At 46.9% G+C, this 21,276-nt stretch overlaps 1 protein-coding gene across 2 annotated transcripts; it reads right to left on the bottom strand.

The window, feature by feature from the left end:
- Positions 1-380: 380 nt before the first annotated feature.
- Positions 381-19,861, bottom strand: LOC106146111 (E3 ubiquitin-protein ligase RBBP6-like). 2 transcript variants are annotated; one of them, XM_065030426.1, is made up of 17 exons: positions 19,726-19,861; positions 15,329-17,707; positions 12,855-12,954; positions 11,499-11,537; positions 10,802-10,838; positions 9,752-9,790; positions 9,293-9,381; positions 9,086-9,182; positions 8,120-8,259; positions 7,526-7,704; positions 6,766-6,869; positions 6,033-6,337; positions 4,964-5,060; positions 4,806-4,884; positions 4,657-4,714; positions 2,413-4,152; positions 381-759 (listed from the first exon to the last, which is right to left on the bottom strand). In XM_065030426.1, the coding sequence occupies exons 2-17, from the start codon at positions 15,498-15,500 to the stop codon at positions 600-602; spliced, it is 3,435 nt and encodes a 1,144-aa protein (XP_064886498.1). In that variant the 5' UTR covers positions 15,501-17,707; positions 19,726-19,861; the 3' UTR covers positions 381-599. The 2 variants fall into 2 exon arrangements, with proteins under 2 accessions (XP_064886498.1, XP_064886499.1); XM_065030427.1 differs by lacking the exon at positions 11,499-11,537.
- Positions 19,862-21,276: the final 1,415 nt, after the last annotated feature.

Genomic DNA, 21,276 nt, shown 5'->3' with positions numbered 1-21,276 from the left:
GAAGTGGAGGAGCGTGGACCTATTTTGGGAGGCAGCGCTGCGTTGGAAGCGCACAGACACTCAGATCTTGCTTCCCAGAAATCAACCTCCAAAAGCTGCGTATGAAGACTGAATAAAAAAGCCAGTTTCAAGTGCCTTTACTTGCTACCACTTTTGTCAGGCAGCATTCTAGGGAGAAAACAGCTTCTCCCACTAGTTTTGCCACAGCTTTGTTACCTTAAAAGAAACCTCTTCTTGCTCTGCTGCTCCAATGCAGCCTCACAGACCAGAAAATCAATCCTACTGCAGGCAGGAAACCTTCACTGCAGTGAGCTGCCGGCAAGCTGTTACTGGCGGCTGTTTTCTGTGACTCGTCTTTTCTGTGCTGATGTTCAGCTACCACTGGAACCTCATCACATCGCACCATTTATTGAAAACCTTTTATTGCAAGCAAAAAGTGACATAACAGAGCTGCAATGTATTCTGCAAGTCATTCTGCCGATGTTTTATAACTGATACAAGCTGCTTCTGCCAGTCAATTAAAAGTAACTCAACATTTTTACTACACACAGACTAATTAATGGTGGTTAAAAATAACATGGTAAGAAAAGCCTCTCATGTTACATGCTCACAAATCCAGAGACTTGGATCGTAAGGATGACATCTTCTGCAGGAGCTCTTAGATCATTACTATACTCCTCCATGGTCTTAATGACAGTTTGGTTTGTATCTGGCTTTTCTTCTGTCTTTGTCCTGGGCCTTCCCTCAGTAGAACTGCTGCTAAGAGGAAATAAATGTACATTAATAACAGGTGAGATACACACACCACCATCTTTTGTAATAGTTTATAAACGGCATTTGCTTCAATTCTGAACCTTTTCTTTTCAGATGATCAATTAAGGGAACAGACGAGAAAGGATGAGCCCACTAGCTAAGATTATGAGCAATCAATTAATTTACTATCTTCCTAATCAATTAATTTAGTATCCCCATGAGGTTCAACAAGGGCAAGTGCAAGGTCCTGCACCTGGGTCAGGGCAACCCCTGGTATCAATACGGGCTGGGGATGGAGAGATGGATGGAGAGCAGCCCCAGGGATGGACTTGGGGTGCTGGTGGATGAAGGACTTGACATGAGTTGGCCAGGAGCACCTGCAGCCCAGACGGCCAAACACACCTTGAGCTGCATCAAAAAGAGCGTGGGCAGCCGGTCAAGGGAGGGATCCTGCTCCTGTGCCCCGCTCTGGTGAGACCCCTGCAGTGCTGGTCCAGCTCTGGGTCCTCAGCACAGGACACACATGGACCTGCTGGAGAGGGGCCAGAGGAGCCCCAGGAATGACCCGAGGCTGGAACAGCTCTGCTGGGGACAGGCTGAGAGAGTTGGGGTGTTCAGCTGCAGAAGAGAAGCTCCGGGGAGACCTTAGTGTGGCCTTTCTGGACTTAAAAGAGTCCAGTCAGAAAGATGGGGACGGACTTTTAGCAGGGCCTGTTGTGACAGGACAAGGGGTGATGGTTTTAAACTAAAGGAGGGAGATTCAGGCTGGACATGAGGAAGGAATTGTTGGCCCTGAGGGTGGTGAGAGCCTGGCCCAGGTTGGCCAGAGAGGTGGTGGATGAACCATCCCTGGAGACATCCCAGGCCAGGCTGGACGGGGCTCTGAGCACCCTGAGCTGGTGAAGATGTCCCTGTCATGGCAGGGGGGGCACTGGGAGCTGGGAAGGTCCTTTAACCCAAACTGCTCTATGATTTTATGATTCTATGATTCTATTCTACATTTAATTAAGAAAGACACAAGATAATCAGATTGTAGACTCATCTCATCTGGTAATTCCTTCATGCCCTACAATGTCTAGCAATGGTAAATAAATTAGATATACATTCTTATTTCAACAGCAAACAATTATGAAGAGGTATACACAACAAAAGGTTTATCCTCATGCCCCCGTGTTCTTCTTTAGAAAAACATACATTTAAAAAACTTTTTAGAGTATCAAGACACTATCTTAAGTCTCCAGCAATGTCTTAAATGTTAGGAGTTTGCTTTGTCCTGCTTCTTTACGCGCTGAAATGTAATATCAGTCCTTGCCTTTAGCTGTAAGCTGGATTTGAAGGAAGACATTGAGGGGACCCCTCTAAGAGTCAACAAGCAGTGAGTAAGAAGAGGGGAGAAGAAAGAGTCCCGGAAGTAAGGGTCAAACACGACATCAATGAATGAACCCTGTCAGCTTTCTGTGCAGTACACACTACTTGCTTTCTTTAACAAAATGTGTTTGTGACTCAGGAACAGTTTGGCAGGAAAGATCGCAGGTTATTCCATTACTTTGCATTAGATTTAGCTGTTCCCTTCATTCGTCACCATAAAGCATTTTACATTTTTGGAGGTGGAGGGGAGGAGGAAAGAAAGAAAGAACAGGGAAAGAAATGATGAGGTACCTGGTGTAACCCACAAGAACTAAACTAGATCCATCAGCTGCTGTTACTCTTATTCGTGCTTTCCCCTCAGCTTTATCCTGTGTAACTTTACCACTGCTTGCCTTGGGTTTCCCCGCAGGATCTTCTGCAGGAGGCACATTTTCTCCTCTCACAAGATTTTCGCCAGTTTCTTGCTGAAGTTCAATCTCTTTTGCGGGGCGGTTGAGAAACGCACATTTAGCTGTTTCTGGAGTTCGCTCTCCTTTTCCAGCATCGGGCTCACTCTTCCCCTTTGCCGACGGTTTCCATTCAGCAGTTTCTGGTTTTGAGGCGTCTGTGCAAGTGGCTTCATGCTCCTCATCCACCTTTTCATCTGCGTTTCCTTTGCCTTTTTCAGGTTTTGCATCAGAAGTTTTGCTTTTTTCCGCAGGTTTTTCTGACTTGTCCTCTCTGGAGGGCTTCTCTGATTTGGTTTCTTTTGGATGGTCTTTCTTCACCTTTTCATCCTTGGCTGTTCTGGTTCCTAGGTGACCTTTTGTCACTTTGGGGTGATATTTCCATGGAGCACCAGGAGCCTTCTCATCCTTTTGGGAGGAAGATATTACAGCATCGTTCATCTTTGACAACTCCTTCTTCACTTTTTTCACAGGAGGTTCCATTTGAGGAGAATTTTCACAATCGGTGTCCACCGTCTCCTGGGAAGTTTGAGCTGCTATTATTGTGTCGTCTTTCTTAGGAGGAGCAGCCACTTCTACTTTCGACTTTGTCTGGTCATTCTTTTCTTTTGGCTCGTCCTTCTCTGTTCTCTCCTCTCCAGACCCTGGTTTGAAAGCAATCCAGTCTGCTTCCATAGGCTCATCTCTGACAGGGGTGGCATCACCTCTGCTCGGGAGCACGAACAGAGAGTCTGTTTTATCGTCTCCTGCTGGAACTGGCTCTCTTGCTGTTCTTGCACCTTCCAGCAACTCAGCACTGCAAAATCCTTCATTCTCATTGCACTTTCTTCTCTTCTGGTGTCTTTTCTGTTCATTTCGTTTGTCATCTCCCCATGGATATTTCACCTCCTTCTCTTTTGATTTTCTAGGATCACTGATGCCAGGCCCCTCTCTTCCAGAAGGTTCTTCACCGTCATGTCCAGTTATATTATGACTTCTGTGGCTCTGCCCACCAGGATAATCCTCCCTGTTTCCCCAAGCACACGCTGAGTTCTCTTGTCTGCTCCCAGGTGGACCAAACCTCTCAGGAGAAAAGTTCTCTCTGTTCACTGCAGGTGGAGGTTGAGCAGCAACAGCACAGCCCTTGTAAACCTTGCCATACCATTCTCTATAGTTCCTTTCCCATTCTCTGCATCTTTCCTTTTCAAATGGATCTCTGAAGTCAACAGGTCTGCCATAGTAACCTTTCATAGAAGATGCTGGACCTTCTGCGCGCCTGTTAAAATATTCCCTTTCTCCTTCCCCTTGAGGCACAGTCCTTTTAGTGTGAGACTGGCCTCTAAACACCGGAGACCTTGACCGTGAGCGGCATCTTCTGCATGAGCGAGACCTTGACCGGTAATGACGACGTGACCTTGGACTAGAACGACGGTCACGACTGTTCGCTCTGCCTCTTCTTTGACACGGTGGTGATCGGGAGTGGGAACCAGACTGGGAATGACTAAATGATCCAGAGTTGGTGCGAGAGTGGGAAGAGCCTGGTCTTGACTTGGAGCAGGTATATGAACTTCTGGAGTGAGATGGAGCATCATGGGGAGACCTGGACCTTCAATAAAACACAACACACACACACACATGAAGTGGATTCAGAACAGCTGTTGACTTAATGCTACTGCAAATTTAAGAACCTGACAACAGTTTCTGCTTAAAGGACACAACAGCTGCTGCTTCGTTCGTCTGAAAACATACAGGAAGGGAAAATCTATTTGAACTCCTGTCACGGGAACCACCATCACCAGGGGTTGATTCAAGGTGGTGTGTGCTGGCCTCTGCTGGTACATGAATGTGCACATTTCTAACTACTCAGCAACTACATGCAATGCAAATCATTTTTGTTGCAGTAAGAGGCAAAAAGAGCAAACAATCACTGCAGGCACAGGTCTCAAGACAATCGAAATGAAGCCATTTAAAAATTTATTACCACTTGTATTCTCCACAACTATTTGTGCATTCTTATTTCATTATAAACCAGCTTTTGCCTACTTTACGTGTTGTGGCCTCTTTTAACAGGTTACAATAGTAATATATTGAATTTCTGTAGAATACTTACAGTTCCCAGCCTGGTCTCCCGCTGGCTGAGCAGACTGTACTGGCTCTCACTGCCTGACCTTTTTCAGTGGAGAGAGGAGACAGAAAAACCCCATTCAGTTTATCTGAAGATAACATTAAAACGTAAATTCTAAAGTTGTAGTTAGTTACCATTGGTGGGTATTGATTGTCCTTGCGGGCCCAGGAGACTTGTCAGAGCTGGGTGTCTTAGCACAGGAACCTGACAGCCCTTTGAATAAACACAGACCGTTGGAAAACAAGCTCTGCTAAAATACAAGAATCACTGCATATTTTGAAATAAAATTTACCTGCTCTCCCGACAAACCGCTGCTGGTCAGAGAGGAGGGTTGAGAAAGTCCAGCGGCGCTCACCAGAGCAGCAGGAGCTGTAACCACATCACCCTCGCTGCAAAAAACCCAAATTTACATCATTCAAACAGTGTTCTGAAGTGCTGCTTGAAATATAAAGTGCAAGGTAAGAAATGCTGGCTACTGGAAAAGGAAAAAGAATCGGCACCGCATTTACAAATGTGAATTGGGTTGATCCCAAATGAAGCGCTGAGCAGGTGTCTGTCTGGATTACTGGGAGTTAAAGAGAAAGCTCACGGCAAAAACGTTTTATTAAGCTTGCTGCACATGAAAGGCCCAGAGTAGGTATAACCCACCTGCTGAATCTCAGCTTTGGAACATGCAAGAACTCAAATTCTATTACAAAATGCTGAAGTGCTGATTCAGAGCCTGCCCTCGAGGTTCTTTTGGGTTGTGATCTTGCGTATTCAGTGGTACAGCTGAGCCTGACCGGCTTCTGGGCAGAGCGCCTGTCTGCATTCCAGGTGTAGAGGCGAAGGGATATAAGCCCTGAACAACAGTGCAGATTTTTCATGTGTTTTCATGTGACTTCACTGGATTGCAAACTTAGACTGTCATGTTTGTCAATACTTCAAGTTTATAGTGTTTCAATGTTTATTATCCAAAATGGTCCATAACTGAGTATGACTCGACTAAAGAGAAATTAATGCGCTCAACAGGTTTGACATAACTAAACGGTTATTCTAGGAACTGCTAAGCACCCAAAATCAAAGGGCTCCCGAGGAAAAATGTTCCTCCTTCGGGGTAAACCCGGACTGAATGACAAGAAGTACTTCTGAGGAAACTCTTGCATGAGGCAGCTTCCAACTGATCAAAGGGTCCTCATTCAAAGTAAATGAAACACCAGAGCTCCCACAGCTATCTGGAACTGCCACTATTGGTACAGAAATCACTAGTGGAGAAGCTCAAGAAGCAGCAGAATCTAACTTCAGTGTTTTGGTGTCTTTTACATTCACCGTAAAATTACACCTGCATGTAAAAACTTTGGTTAAGCTACAGATGTACTCACCGAAAAGGTCCAGGGAAGGGCAGGGACACTGCTGGTGGGACACCAGGGACAGTGACAGAAGGCAGGATTCCTGGCAGCTGAGCTGCCCCAGATGCCTGAGTAGGGCCAAACGATGACAAAGCAGCAGAATGAGAAGACACAGAAGCTGATGGAGGAATTAGTGGATCCTTCTGTTTGGAAATTGTCGGCCGGAGTAGAGGTTGCGGGTTGCGTGTCACTGGTTGTCCCACTGGTGCTGGTGGCAGCTGCTGCTGCTGCTGAATCTGTTTACTGTAGCCAGTCCCATTTCTGAAGTTGTTCACAGCCTGGGGGCACAAAAATATTTAGAAAATGTACTATGAAAATTCAGGAGATATATGAGCAAAAGCCTCCAGAGAGTAAAATTACCCGTGTATTCCTCTAAATGCTGTCAATCCTAAAATGAATCAACATATGGATACATGAACACATCACATCAAACACTGATATTAATGGCCGGTGACTCGGAGTGTCTGTAAAGAACTTCAGTGTTGATACCGACTCTCAAAGTGAGGCGATCGTATTGAACAGAAGTGTGACCTGAATTTGACAGAGTGTAGCTAAAAAGTTGTAAGCTTCTTAACAACAGATAATGGGTTTGAGATACAAATTTAGACTTTCTCAACGTGGCCTTGCTTAAGGAGATGTAAATTAATATATTCTTTTCCAAAAAGACTTTTCTTACACACCATTCACGTAAAAGTCGTCATGTTACCTGGCGCAGGATCTTGTTGGCAACCAAACTATCAGGAGAAACGTCTGTTTGATGACACACTGGACATGTGTGTTCCTCAGATTCCAGTAATGCTGTTCTAATACCTGTGAATAATAAGACGTATATGATTAATGGCTGAATGTGGTCTTGAACTGACAGTGTGATAAATATTGAAAAGTGGAAAAAATGTACAGTATGCAGCAAATACAGTTCTGATATTTCACTGTTGAAGATTTAGAGTAGGCTGTGTCCTGGTGTTTTAATTAGTCTTTTTCCCACCATCCAGTACAGTGAGAAGTTACCAACCCCAAGGTTAACGAAGATAACACATCTCAAGAAAACACGAGCAGCTTCAAGTTCTGGAGGGTTTAACCAACTCTCCCGTGGTGAGGAATGTGGATTAAATGCCGACTGTTTGTTGCAGAGCACAGTAAGTCACCAGAGCTGGCTGCGTGATTTTGTATCAGAGAAAGGGCTGTGGACAAACTAAACGCATTCAATATCCAACACTGTAATGACCTGCACAGTTCTGTGCTCTGCTCACACCCGTCCTTCCACATGGAAAGACGGTTTCAATAGATGTGTAAAAAGGAAAATAAGCCTTCTGCCTCTTCTTTTCCTTTATACCAGAAGAGTCCTTTCCTGTTCCAGGTATCCTTAAGTATTAAATAGAACAGGTACAAAGTCATTATCTCCTCTTCATGCTTTCAGAAGATCAGATGTGAGGATTTGAATTAACAAACATGGGAGTAACACTTACATTCGTCACAAAAACTGTTTCCACAGCAGGGAATAACAGCTGCATCAGTCATGACATCTTTACAAATGAGACATAACAACTCAGCTGGAACAAGAGCCTCATCTGAGCAGGAGGAGGAGGAGGGCGGCTCCGCTGGTAGGAAGGGAGGCTTTTCCTTCTTTCCTCTCGCATAAGCTTCCCTGGAGGGGAGTGGGGAAGGAAAAGGAACAAAGTTAAAGATGAGATTGGAAACCATTGAGGGGGGAGGAAACCTCAGCCCAACAGCTCTCTGTGAAATTTTTTGAGAAGTCTTCAAGATATAAAACAGAAGCAAAAGCGGCTTTCAACCACAACAACTGCAACTGTAAACACTCCTGAACTATTTTGCAGAAACGCAGGTTCTTAGCGTACCACAAGTGTAACCATCTTCCGGGGGCATGAACTGAAGGACCACCTTCCTTTAATATTAGAAAACATCACAGATTTTGAAGTGAAGAGAGAAAGATAATGCTTCCTCCCCCATAACTGCACGTGCTGGGCAACGTGCTTGGATTAGCTCTCAGGCGTGATTTCTCTTGTTCCCTTTTGGGTCAGTCTGATTAATTCCATACTTACGCACTGATAATTGGTATTACATATTTTCCCGTGTTTGTCAGCATAGCACCCTTGGTATTGGGATCTTTCACTTCCATCAGGAAACTCCTTGGAATTCCTGTGCTCTTTTTAATTCTGGGAACAGGCTGAAAATTTTTGTCCTGTTAAGAAAAGAAACGCAGCCATGTCTTGTCTGAAGTCCCACACTCAAAATGGCATTTCAGTGATTACTTGGAGCAGCAAAAGTCTCTCATCCTCTTCTACTATCAAGAATAAGGGTTGACTAAACCACTTATTTTCCTAAATGCATACAGGCAGGAGGTTCCAAAGGCTCGAGCCGTGCTTGAACTCAGTCGACATTCTTTGGCTTCACTTCAGGGTCTTTAAGGGTGAAATATCCCTTAAGCTCACCAGCCACTCAGAAAAGACACAAACCTGCATCTCCACCAAAGCACAATTCAGAGCGAGAGCTTAATTCAGTGCTCGAACCAGTCACTGCAGAAACTCATATTGACCGTCTGTACAGGAAGGTTGAATTGGTACCTCATGCACATACACTCAGTGGCTAAACATTAAATGACACGAACACCGAACCAGAGACCTGTGTCATTAAACCGTGCCCATATTGGACAGACAGGTTCAACAGAAACATCTTGTTTGTACACTATATACTAAAAACTGTGAACTGCCATTAAAAAGACTTAAAACCACAAAAATGTCCAATAATATTGAAATGTATAAAAATAAGCATCAGTGTTCACAGAGAAAGATCTATGGACGCATTTAATGTCCGTGACCTAGAAAATTTTACATTTATAATTCCAGGTATCCTTGAATTTTGAAGGGCTTTGCAACAATGTCATATAACCTCCGTATTTTACCCCAAGAGAAACATTTTTTACTATGAGTACTCATGCATTTGTTACCTACCTGCCAAGCTGAAAAAATTACAAGCTAAGTAGCACCACAAGTCCCACACAATCTTACCGTGTTAGTTGGGCAGTTCCTTATATAGTGGCCAGGCTGTCCACAACGAAAGCAAGTGTATGATGGTGGAGGCGGGCCCGAGTGTTTGTTCACGAAACTAAAAGGTTTTGGGGAAAAAAGAAAAAGGGATGCATGTGTCTCTCATGTTAAAACAACCATCTCTACAATTTTTCCCTAATCGTCAGAGAACACATTACCGACACTTACTTGACTGGATTGTATGCCTGGCAGGACTGTATCATCATGGCTTTTATTTTCTCTTCTTCGGAAGCGTCGGCTTCAGCCAGATTGGCAGCCTGTTAAACAAGTCCTTATTGACACACACACCAGAAACACATTTAAGCCCACACAGCCGGACAGCACCGATCAGCCCATCCTGTCAAGCGCAGCACAACTCCCAGAGAGTCAGAGAATACCGGGTTTGAAGGGACCGCGGGCACCAGCTGGTCCGACCTTCCTTGGCAAAAGCACCGACTAGACAGGATGGCCCAGCACCCTGTCCAGCCTCGAAATGTGCACACATTCTGAAGGTAAAATAAATACTTGAAATTATTAAAGTTTTGTTCAAATTACAACAGTTATCCAGCTATAGATCAAACTATAAGATAGAAAAATACTAAGCAAATACCTTTTTCTTAAAAGCATTTTACAAGAATGTACATATACCTTAATAAGCTGGGCCATACGTGCAGAAGAGTCATCAATCTGTTCACAAAAAATTAAACACATTTGTTTTACAATCAGCACACAGCAATAGTTCACCTCTACTGTAGTCTGACAGTCTGCACTATAGCCCCTGAGTGTCACTGCAAGAGGCATTTCCAATCCAGTGAAATTTGTATTTGCTCAAAACAAAGTCCAAACCCCAGCCTGAGAGTGCCCGTGTGGATAGAGAGAAGAAATGACAAGAACCAGACTCGCTCGAGATGAACTTAGTGCTCCAGGATATGTCAGAGAGTGGCCCTTGTCAAACGCTCACAACTGCTTCAGAGTCACAGGGGTAAGGAAGCTGTTGATTTTCAGCTAAAAAGGATTAAAACTCTGGAGACATTCAAAACCCGCCTGTTTGGAAAGCAGTTCTATGGCCTGCAGGCAGAAGTCGGATTTCTTAAAGGTGATAGCACTCCTTTCTACTCACAGGAAATAGAGAATTCATGTTCTATTTCGTGTGTTACAAACATGCTGGCGTATTCACAGAACCAGGGTCACAGAATCATTTTGGCTGGAAGAGACCTTTAAGATCACCGAGTCCAACCTCACGCTGTCAAGTCCACCTCTAAACCACGTCCCTAAGAACATCACCTGTACATCTTTTGAACGCTTCCAGGGACGGCAATTCCACCACTTCCCTGTTCCAATGCCCCACAAGCCTCTCAGAGGAGAAGTTTCTCCTCATACCCGGTCTAAACCTCCCCTGGCACAACGTGAAGCCATTTCATCTCGTCCTATCACTTGTGACTTGGGAGAAGAGACCAACACCTTTCATGCTACAACCTCCTTTCAGGCAGTTGTAGCGAATGATCAGGTGTCACTCAGCCTCCTTTTCTCCAGGCTAAACACACTGTGCTGTTTGCTGTGTTGAATCAAATACATCGTGTTCACAACATGTACTATGTTTTACTGTAAAATATATTAAGTCGATGTTTGGAAAATTGAAACAAGGCTACATTGTTTAGAATTCAGTGCAGCGTGTAGAAAAATTGTGGTTTTACATACTGCTTTTGATGTTCCACTCGCTGCCTCCGTTCGGCTTCTAGAAGAAGAAATAAAAGAGATCAGAACTTAAAATAAAGCTCTTGTACCCAACATGAGCCAGTGGAAAGAGATTATAAAACCTCAACATCAAAACAATAGGTTCTGATAGTCTAGGGAATGTAGAAATTTGTTCGCACACATAAACTGTTCTCCCTCAGTACATGCAGTGCCACTAAAAACACCAAACCAAACCAAAACCCCATATCTGCTTTGTCACAACTTACTCTAAGACTGACAGATACAGAACACAGCAGTGCAAGAGGAAGTCCTCAGATATTTTGTCTCTGCTATAGAAGTATCAGAAATATGAAGTCTGTACTACAGTGTTGTATTTTTACATAATCAACCATCAAAATATGAAAGGAACTGTTGCCAATCTGTATATCCCAAGTATAACAAACAGGTATCAGATACAGTACTTCAGTTTCTAAGAAAGAGCAGTGATAGAAACCTCATAGTGCCAGTTTACTTTAGTGAAAGGAATCAGTCATATCGCAAAGAAATAACAAAATATCAGCAGCACCGTCTTCAGAACAGTGTTTGCTTGTGGAAGCCCAAGCACCGTGTTCAGATATCTACTGTATTACCCATGAAAGTGCCCAAATACTAAATATGTTACATAGACTGTGTTGACCAAAAATAGCACTAGAAATGTCACCTGGAAGCACTTTGGAGGATTTTCTGTGACTCAGGAACCCTGTGACAAAAAAACAAAAAGGTCTTAATTGCCAGAATTTTATTTAAGATCCCATTAAAATTACTACCCTCTTTTTTAGGAAATATCGATTACATTGGGAAACCTGCTGAGATTCCGCAGACTCATTGAGCTGTATCCGCGTGCTACTCATCATGAACCAGACACGCAGCCATCGACAGAGTCAACAAATCATTCACCCAAGCATCCCACGAGCAGAGGCCATTCAGGTCTGCTGGGGAGCTCATGTACAAACAGAAAGGCTCAGGCTTCCTGCCGCTGCTACAACAGCCCCAGGCTCACACTCACAGCCACAGACCTCCTGAGCATGACCCAGCACAAACAGATACTCCAGATTATCAGCAAGCACAAACGGAGGATGCATGACAAGACAGCACGAAGCACACGTATTTCAGTTAACCCCCAAAACAAGGCCATGTGTATAAGCACAACGCTATGGTGTCCAGAATTACTAGGTAGTGCCCACAAACACTGCAACTCATAAGCCCAAAGATTACGTGCACAGCAAAGGCTTCATGGGTACCAGGATGCTGCTGCACTGTTTGTTCAAGACACCCTGTAACTCACCAGTCTACTTTATTTATTGAGAACCAACATAAGAAAGACACGGCAAACCACAAGCCTGTAAAATCTACTAATTGTGGTTTTACAGTGTCTGTCTTATGTGGAAAGGTTGGAAAACCCGACTATGCAAACAATGCTAATGTAGCTGATATAGAACTGGTATGAAAACAGAAATGGCAGCAATAACCCTGTAGTCAGGATTGCATTTGAATAGCTCTAATTTTGATTAACACACCTGATTCCCTGTCATACAGAATGAAAACCTGGAGCACAGATATCAGCTCAAGGTAAGAATAGACTTGGAAATATAACTGATAACCTTTGGTAACATGCTAAAGTGCTTACTGAGTTTCAAGTTTGGACACGATTCACTATTTGTCCATCGTACTTGCACAAAACGCAACACACTTCAAGATATCGTCCTTTTTCTCTTGCCTGACACAGACACTGTCTTTGGGAAACTAACAGGAATCATTTATGAATGAAACTTCTTGTTTGGGTGGTTTGCCAGCTGGCAACCCCTGGTTTTCCCTCTATTGCTGGTATGCAAAGCAAACAGATGTGGGGCATAAGAACACCTGCTATATCCCTCCCTCAAATCTACCCATTACAACAACAATTAACAGCAGCTTTAGCAGGCAAGATACAATCTGAATGCCTCTGTAAACTGATATCAACACAAAAAGTGAACACAGTGAACCCCTAACAAGGAATCAATGCTTCATGGATACTCACACATCATTTGTTTTGCTGGTGGCTTTAACTCCTCCACCAGGGACTCTTCTAACAATCACTGATGAGTTCTTTGGAATCAGGGCATTATCTTCTGTGTATTCTGAAAACAACATAAATATAGAAAAAGACATCAGGCGGTTAGTAAGAATAAATATCAATACGTAATAATAGATATTAAATAGAACTATTACATAGCACTTCAATGAATCCCTTTATGGATACAAAAGCAAAATTTTAGATGTAATATCACACTTTTATTATCTCAACACACTAATGGTACATTTCAAGTAATTTTCAGATTTGATAATCAAACACAAGCAGCAAAATCTTTTTCAGTTTTTAAAATTGTTTGAATATCAGCAGCAAAATGGTCTCAAACGTCACTAAAGGCCAGTCTGCTAATGCATGGGGTTCTTTCCTGACGTAGCTTAAATTCCTTTTGCTCTGTTAGGCTACAAACCCAATACATCTTTGGAGAAAAACAAACCACAGCAAAGTCTCATCAACCTGCATCAACCAGACTCTGGAGTCTGCCCGGCAACAAACCCGGCATGCGGCTAAAGGGTGAGAACAGAAATCTGGGGTTTTTTTGAGCTTCCTTGCACAAGCAGGGCAGAATTGGCTCAAACTAAAGTGGCATCTTTCCTCTTCAGCTAATTCGAATTAACCAAAGGGATGTGAATTCTTTTGATTCACTTTTTGCAGAGCAGAGGGACTTGGATGAAATTCCTTATGCAGACAGCCTTGAAAAGCCCTTTGAAAAGTTTGTGCCTGAAGCAACCAATGCGTTACCTTTGCTTCCACCTCATTAGTCTTTTGACAAGGAGGAAACTCTTCTGACCTTTACACAAGGCCCAAACAAAACAACAACAACAACAAAAACCACCTACTTGGGACACTTGAACTAAGCCTAAGTGCAAACATCTCCCCATAAGAATGGTTTTTATACTGTACTTGCACAAGCGGAATATGATCACGTATTTCAAAGCTCCATCAGCAGCCGTTCCCTGTAATCTGCCCACAGTTTCAACTGGTGAAAGCCCGTAACTTTGCAGACCTCATCAGAACAACGATCTGCGAACCAAAGATACTGTGGATCCAGTCGCACTCTGTCAGGGTGGTTTGGATCAGCGATCACAAACAAAATAGAAATATTCCACAAGGTATGCTCCATTGTTCAGTATATTATTCCTATAGGCAGCAAGTTCACTTAGACCAAAACACACCTGCCAGAAGACATTATTTCAACAAGGAAACGATCATTTTACTTCTATTTCTGTAATGTATCTCTGCCTACGTGTGTAACGCAACCCAAGGGCATCCCTAACACCCCAACATTGTGCTGTGAAGTCTCTTCACAGACACGCTCCTGAAAATATTTTACGTGTCTGTAGAGAAACAGCAACGAACCCTTCTAAGGCTGAAGCAACAGGTTCTGCAGTGAACATTCTATTCTGTTGAAGTTTTGATACATGAAACAGGAGGAGGAGAAAAGGCAAACCAGTAGTGCTCATTTTAAAGAAAAGATTGTTGTAAGAGTGCCACAGAACCACAGGGAAAAAATGATTAGTGTTTACGGAATGAAAACACTTTACAGTTCATTAATTTCTGAGAAGTCCCATCCCAAAGCCTCCAAGTCTCTAATCACATTCAAACGTATCAAGATGGCAGGTGACCAGACTGAACTACCATACTAAGCAACATGAAACCATTATCATCTCTGAGAATCAAGCACTGTTTCTAAGATTTAAAAGCTTTTATGACTTCTCTAAGAACATTTCTTGCACGTATTCACCATAAATGTTCTGCCATAAAACTTCAGTACTGTCCTGACATGGTTAACACGTAGTGCCAGGAAAAAAACGGTAGAAATGAATGATGAAAGGATGCCCAAGTGCATCTGAATGACAATATCGTTGGTGTAGAAAAGAAGTTATATTAACAAGAAATTCCAAAGTATAATTTAGACACAGAGAACACTCATGTGCAAGATGGCTTTAAAGGCTCTGCTTAGATTAAAACTCACAGATAAACTCTTGATCCAGATGTTGCTGGTGAGCGGTTTCAGCAACAGCCAGAAAACCAGTTTTCCAATGCGGTGGATTAAAACAAGTCAAAGGCAAAATAAGTCACCAAACCCAAGCCATCTGTTCTATTTCTGTCACTTTCAGCTTTCTCCACCAGATTTCAAAGAAATCTGGCAAATTTGTTATTATATGACATCCTCTCGCATTTCATTATCATTTTACCTGGAAGAATCCCTGGAAACCAAAACTTTTGCAAGCACTACGCATCGCACAACAACCGCGCATTCTTCCATGCCAAGTTGTGTGTCCAAACACAGGTCAGAAGGCAGTTGCCAGAAGAGCAACTACAAAAGAACAGCTCTGCAAGGCCCCAGCACAAGCCACAGCGACCAGCCCTGGCCACATCACATTACTGCTTCCCACCCCGTGCCCACCGCCCCCGAGTACCTTCTTTGGTCTGTGCGTTGGTGACCAGCAGGTCACACTTGGTCGCCTTCAACTTCTTGCGAGCCCTGATCTTGCACTTGAGCTCGTGCAGGGAGATATGGAGGCCGTTGAAGGTGACTGCTTCGTAGTCCAGAGCGGCGAAGAACTTGTAGTAGACACGTGACGTGCCCATGGCCGGGTGCTGCTGCTCCACAACAGCGTCTGCTGTGGCAAACGGCGCCCTGGCCCCCACGCTGGGTTTGCCCCCACGGCGACAGCAGGAAGGTCCACCGAGGGCTTTGGGGCGAGCGCTGCGGGCTGAGCCCGAGCTCACAGCCCGGGCAGGCGCACAGGAGGGAAAGGCTCCCGCGGCCTCGGCTCCGTCTCTGCTCCCTCTCTGTCCCACAGCGCTCCCAGGCCCAGCTCAGGCGCCCCTGTCTCAGGGTTCTGTTTGGGGGTTTCCCGGGACACCAACTGTAGGGGTCACCAGCAGCGCCTCACCTGCAGTCACAGTGGCACCGCGCAGCCCCCGCGCATTCCACAGCCCGGTGTGCTGTGACAAAAGGGCCATGTCCTGTCACCCCCCAGGCCTCTCACAGAATCACAGAATATTAGGGATTGGAAGGGACCTCCTGAGTTCCAGTTTGAACTCATTGCGAAGAGTCTGGCTCCATCCTCCTGACACTCACCCTTTATGTATTTCTCAACATCAATAAGGTCACCCCTCTTCTCCAAGCTAAACAGCCCCAGCTCCCTCAGCCTTTCCTCACACGGGAGATGCTCCACTCCCTTCAGCATCTTGGTGGCTGCACTGGACTCTCTCCAGCAGTTCCCTGTCCTGCTGGAACTGAGGGGCCCAGAACTGGACACAATATTCCAGGTGTGGTCTCCCCAGGGCAGAGCAGAGGGGCAGGAGAACCTCTCTGACCTACTGACCACCCCCTTCTAACCCACCCCAGGTACCATTGGCTTCCTGGCCACAAGGGCCCAGTGCTGGCTCATGGTCACCCTGCTGTCGCCAGGACCCCCAGGTCCCTTTCCCCTACACTGCTCTCCAACAGGTCGTTTCCCAACTTATACTGGAACCTGGGGTTGTTCCTGCCCAGATTCAAGACTCTACACTTGCCCTTGTTCTATTTCATTCAATGTTTCCCTGCCCAACTCTCCAGCCTGTCCAGATCTCTGATGGCAGCACAGTGTCAGCCACTCCTCCCAGCTTGGTGTCACCAGCAAACTTGCTGACAGTCACTCTATTCCCTCGTCCAAATCATTGATGAATATGTTGAATAATACCGGCCCCAGCACTGCCCCCTGAGGCACTGCACTAGATACAGGCCTCAACTGGACTCTGCCCCATTGACCACGACTCTCTGGCTTCTTCCCTTCAGCCAGTTCACAGTCACCTCACTACCCGATCATCCAGACCACACTCCCCCAGTTTAGCTGTGAGGATGCTGTGGGAGACTGTGTCAAATGCCTCACTGCTCCATGTCCCTCCTGTCACCCCCCAGGCCTCTCACTGCTCCATGTACTCCTGTCACCCCCCAGGCCTGTCACCACCCGGTCTCCCCTCCTGTCAGCACCAGCCAGGGCAGGACAGCCTGGGGCAGATGTGGCGGGCTTTGCCGTGTGGGGCTCTGTGGGAGATCTGAGGCATTTCTTGAATAGAACGGATGTTATATGGAACTGAACTGAACAGGCCTGTGAGGCCTATGTGACCCAGAAGAGAGCAAAACTGCCTCCGCGTCTTACGTGAGCTCGTGCAGCCTTGAGCAAGTGAAGAAGAGTCAGCAAGTCACCAATTTTGTAGATACTTTTTGCTTAGCACTAGAGCTCGTGCGGATTTGTAACATCCAGTCACTCGTGGGTTTGCGGCGCGTGAACAGCAGCTCTTGTCCAGTTACATGCAGTCTGTAAGTGCGTGGACAGGTCAAAAAGATACTTAAGGAGAATTGTAACAAGCAATAAACGGCTTCGCTTGAGTTCACATTGGATTGTGCGGAGTCCGTGATTCTCGCCCTCGCAGGGCTCTGCTGCCCGTGCCACTGGGCCACCAAAGGGAGGGGACATCTCAGGGGGTCTGAGTGCATCTTGTTGCATGTATAGAAAGTTCAGTCCAAGAAGCCAATGACCATTTGCGTTTATTGCCATAAACCTATGTGCTGCCCAACTGTAGCACATTCACAGTTGCTTGAACTCTGGAGAGGAGCAATGAAAACTGAGGAATGAACCGCTGGCATTAGGAGCTGCCCAGGACAATATTTCTTGCTTTCTCAATCATCCCAGTTGCTGCTGCCACTGCCCTAGTGCATGAGATCAGGCCTTGAGTTATGAGGTCTAGTGCTGCTGAGTAATATGCCACGGCTTGCAGACATTTCTGGGCTAACTGGCTATTCCTTCCTGTTCATGGGAATATAACAGAAAGGGTTTGTTACAGTCTATCAGGGCTAACAAGGGAGCTTCCACGACTTCTTGGTTTAGATCTTCAAATGCCTTTTGGGTTTTCGGTCCTCTGTATCTAGGGGATAGTTATTTTGCTATTTGTGTCAGTTTGTTTCTCTTGTTAATAGTGATTTGGAAGCAAAGATTTTAATTTCGTAGCCTTGCTTATAAACCTGTGGTGGAATATGGATTGTACATATTAATTCCATAATTTGACTATAGCCACAGTCCAAAGTACAGCAGAGGAGGCGAATAAGCAGTAGGAACAGAGGGATGGATAGAAAAGTAAAATAGAGGAAGAAGGACACGGGAGAGAGAAAGACAAGGAAAAGGAGCAGGACACACATTGTCAGAGAAACACAAAGGGAGAAGGTGACACAGAACGAGAAAAAGGGTCAGGTAGGCAGGACAAAGGGAAAGAGGAAACAACAAGAGACAGGGAGCAGGACACGGAGGCAGAAAAGCCCGGGCTGGGCAGCAGGACAGAGACGAGCAAAAACCCAGCACTGGGCTGCAGAACAAAGATGAGAGAAATGACAGTGACAGGGAGCAGGACAGAGTGACAGAGAGAGAGGAAACACTGAAGTGGGAGCAGGAGAGAAGAGTAGGAAGGATGGGGGAGAGACAGGGAGAAGGACAGAGAAACAGAGAGGGAATGAGAGGGGCAGGGAGCAGCAGAGCTGGAGCAAGAAGGGAAAAGAGATGGGCAGCAGAACAAATGGAAGGAGAAACAAAGACGGGCAGGAAGCAGGACCAAGGGATGGAAGAAGAGAAGAACAGTCACGGGCTGCAGGACTGAGACGGAGGAGTTCAAAAAAAGACACAGGGAGCAGGACAGAGTGACAGAGAAAGAGCAAAGAACAGTGGGCAGGACAGAACTGAAGGATAAAACACAACTGTGGTGAGCAGTGGGACAGATGGAGAAAGGAAAAACAGAGCGAGAGAGAGAGAGGAAAGAAGGGGCAGCAGCTGGGCAGGGGGATACAGTGAGAAAGGATAAGACCTAGAAGAGGACAGAAAGACAGAAAAGAATAAAAGGACAGAAAGCAAGAGGCAAGCAAGGATCTGGACATGGAGAAAGAAGCAGCAGGGAAAGAGGAAGAGATGCAGAAAGAGTGAGAGGGAGCAGGAGAGAGAAAGAAAAACAACGGTTGAGACCAGGAACAAGATGGGAAAAAAGCCTGGGGTGGGCAGCGAGGCAGAGGAGGAGTAAAAAGAAGAGAGGTGGGGATAGGGGCAGGGTGCAGGATAGAAGGATATAGCAAGAAATGACGGGGCAGGGAACAGACAGAGTGACAGACAAGAATAACAACAATGAGAAAGAAAACCAGGGAAGGTGAGCAGAACAGAGGGATGGAGACAGAGAGAGAGGTGTCAGGAGGAAGAGGTGGGCAAACCAGTCAGGGAGCAGCTTTGGGGAACAGGGAGAGAGGAGACGAACAGGAAGAAGAACAGGGATGGTGGGATGCAGAACGTAAAAACACAGTGAGAGTCAAGAGGAGAGAAGGAAGGACAGAAGGACGGAAGGAAGGAAGGACGGAAGGAAGGATGGAAGGAAGGACGGAAGGAAGGAAAGAAGGAAAGAAGGAAGGGAAGTAAAGCACAGGGGGAGAGACGTACCAGGCAGAGTGACAAAGAACAAGGAACAGGCCAGACAGACTGTGATAAACAGAGAGGGCTGTAGATCAGGACAAAGAGACAGAGAAGGAAAAAACTGCGATGGGCTGAAGGACAGAGAGAGAGAGAAAAAAAGAGGCACAGGGAGCAGGAAATCGGGACAACGACAAAAGGTCGGATGACAGAGACAGGGACTTGGAGAAAAGAGAAAGGAGGGACAGCCAGCAGAGCACAATGATGGAGAGGAAGAGAGGTACAGGGAATGAAAAATACACAGAGGGAAAGGCCGGGGGGGAAGGGGCGGGAGAGTAGTGAGAGGCACAAGAGGGGCGACACGGCCCCAGGGGCCCGGGACTCACTGGAGCTCTGACTCTCTGCACTGCCAGGCAGATGTTACTGTTCGGGCGCTGCTCCACCTGCTGGTCTGTCCTGTCCTTTCCTTTCCTTTCCTCCCTTCCTTTTCTGTAGCTCCAGTCGCTTGCCCGTCCTGCACCTGAGAGAACACACGGGTGTCTGGCACCTGCGGGAACGGCGGCTGGAGCAGCCCCAGCCCGGCTCTGCTGCCGGGACAGGCCGCGCTGTGGCTGTGGGACCGGGCAGGGACGTGCTGGGCCGGGACAGCTGCAGGGGGTGGGCTGGGGCGGCTCCGGAGCTCTGGGATCGGGTGCCGGTGCCTGTGACCCCCACGGCTGGGCCCGGCCCCACCTCACCCGGGAGCGGCTGCAGCACAAACTGCGTGTCCGGCAGAAAATGGCGCCGGCAGCCCCGTGCCCGGGACTGGAGCTGCCAGCACGGCCCGGGGCGCCCCTCTGCTGTCTGACCCTGCGGGGACACCGGCCCGGCCCCTCATGGCCCTGCCCGGGGCTGCCCCCTCCCAGAGCCCCGGGGAGCCGGGACGAGCAGGAGCCGAGCGGGACAGAGCGGGAGGGAGCGGCCGGGCAGGGTGAGGGGTGGCGGGAGAGGGACAGAGGGACGAGGAGAACCCCAGAGTGTCAGGGGTTGAAGGGCCCTGGAAAGCTCATCCAGTGCAATCCCCCCATGGAGCAGGAACACCCAGATGAGGTTACACAGGAAGGTGTCCAGGCGGGTTGGAATGTCTGCACAGAAGGAGACTCCACAACCTCCCTGGGCAGCCTGGGCCAGGCTCTGACACCCTCACCAGGAACAAGTTTCTTCTCATCTTTCAGTGGAACCTCTTGTGTTCCAGTTTGCACCCATTGCCCCTTGTCCTGTCACTGGTTGTCACTGAGAAGAGCCTGGCTCCATCCTCCTGACACTCACCCTTTATATATCTGTAAACATGAATGAGTCCCCCCTCAGTCTCCTCTTGTCCAGCTCCAGAGCCCCAGCTCCCTCAGCCTTTCCTCACACGGGAGATGCTCCTCTCCCTTAACAACAGGGGGAGCTGGGCCGGGAGGGGACGAAGGAAATTCCTGGTGAGGAGCCGGCACAGGACGGAGCGGGAAGAGCTGGAGGGGACAGGGACCGGGGGTTGTGCTGGGTGACCCTGGCTGGACACCGGACCCACCCACGTGCTCCGGGACGGGTCCTGGCCCTGACCCCAGGGTTTATACAGCCATGTTCAGCCCCCTCCCCCAGGTCCCCCAACCACAACCCACCCTGTCCCTGCCCCATGTCCTGAGAACCTCATGTCCGTCTGTCCTACCCTCCAGGGATGGTGACTCCAGCACTGCCCTGGGCAGCCTGTTCCAACGCCCCACAGCCCTTTGGGGAAGAAATTGTTCCCAGATCCAACCTCAACCTCCCCTGGCGCAACTTGAGGCCGTTTCCTCTGCTCCTGGCGCTTGTTCCTGGGGAGCAGAGCCCGACCCCCCTGGCTCCAAGCTCCTTTCAGGCAGTTCAGAGATCAGAAGGTCTCCCCTCAGCTCCTGTTCTCCAGCTGAACCCCC

Source organism: Columba livia, chromosome 15 (genome assembly GCF_036013475.1).
Source record: "Columba livia isolate bColLiv1 breed racing homer chromosome 15, bColLiv1.pat.W.v2, whole genome shotgun sequence".
In the NCBI taxonomy this organism is placed as follows: Eukaryota; Metazoa; Chordata; class Aves; order Columbiformes; family Columbidae; genus Columba; species Columba livia.
This window is presented reverse-complemented; position numbering and strand designations above follow the sequence as displayed.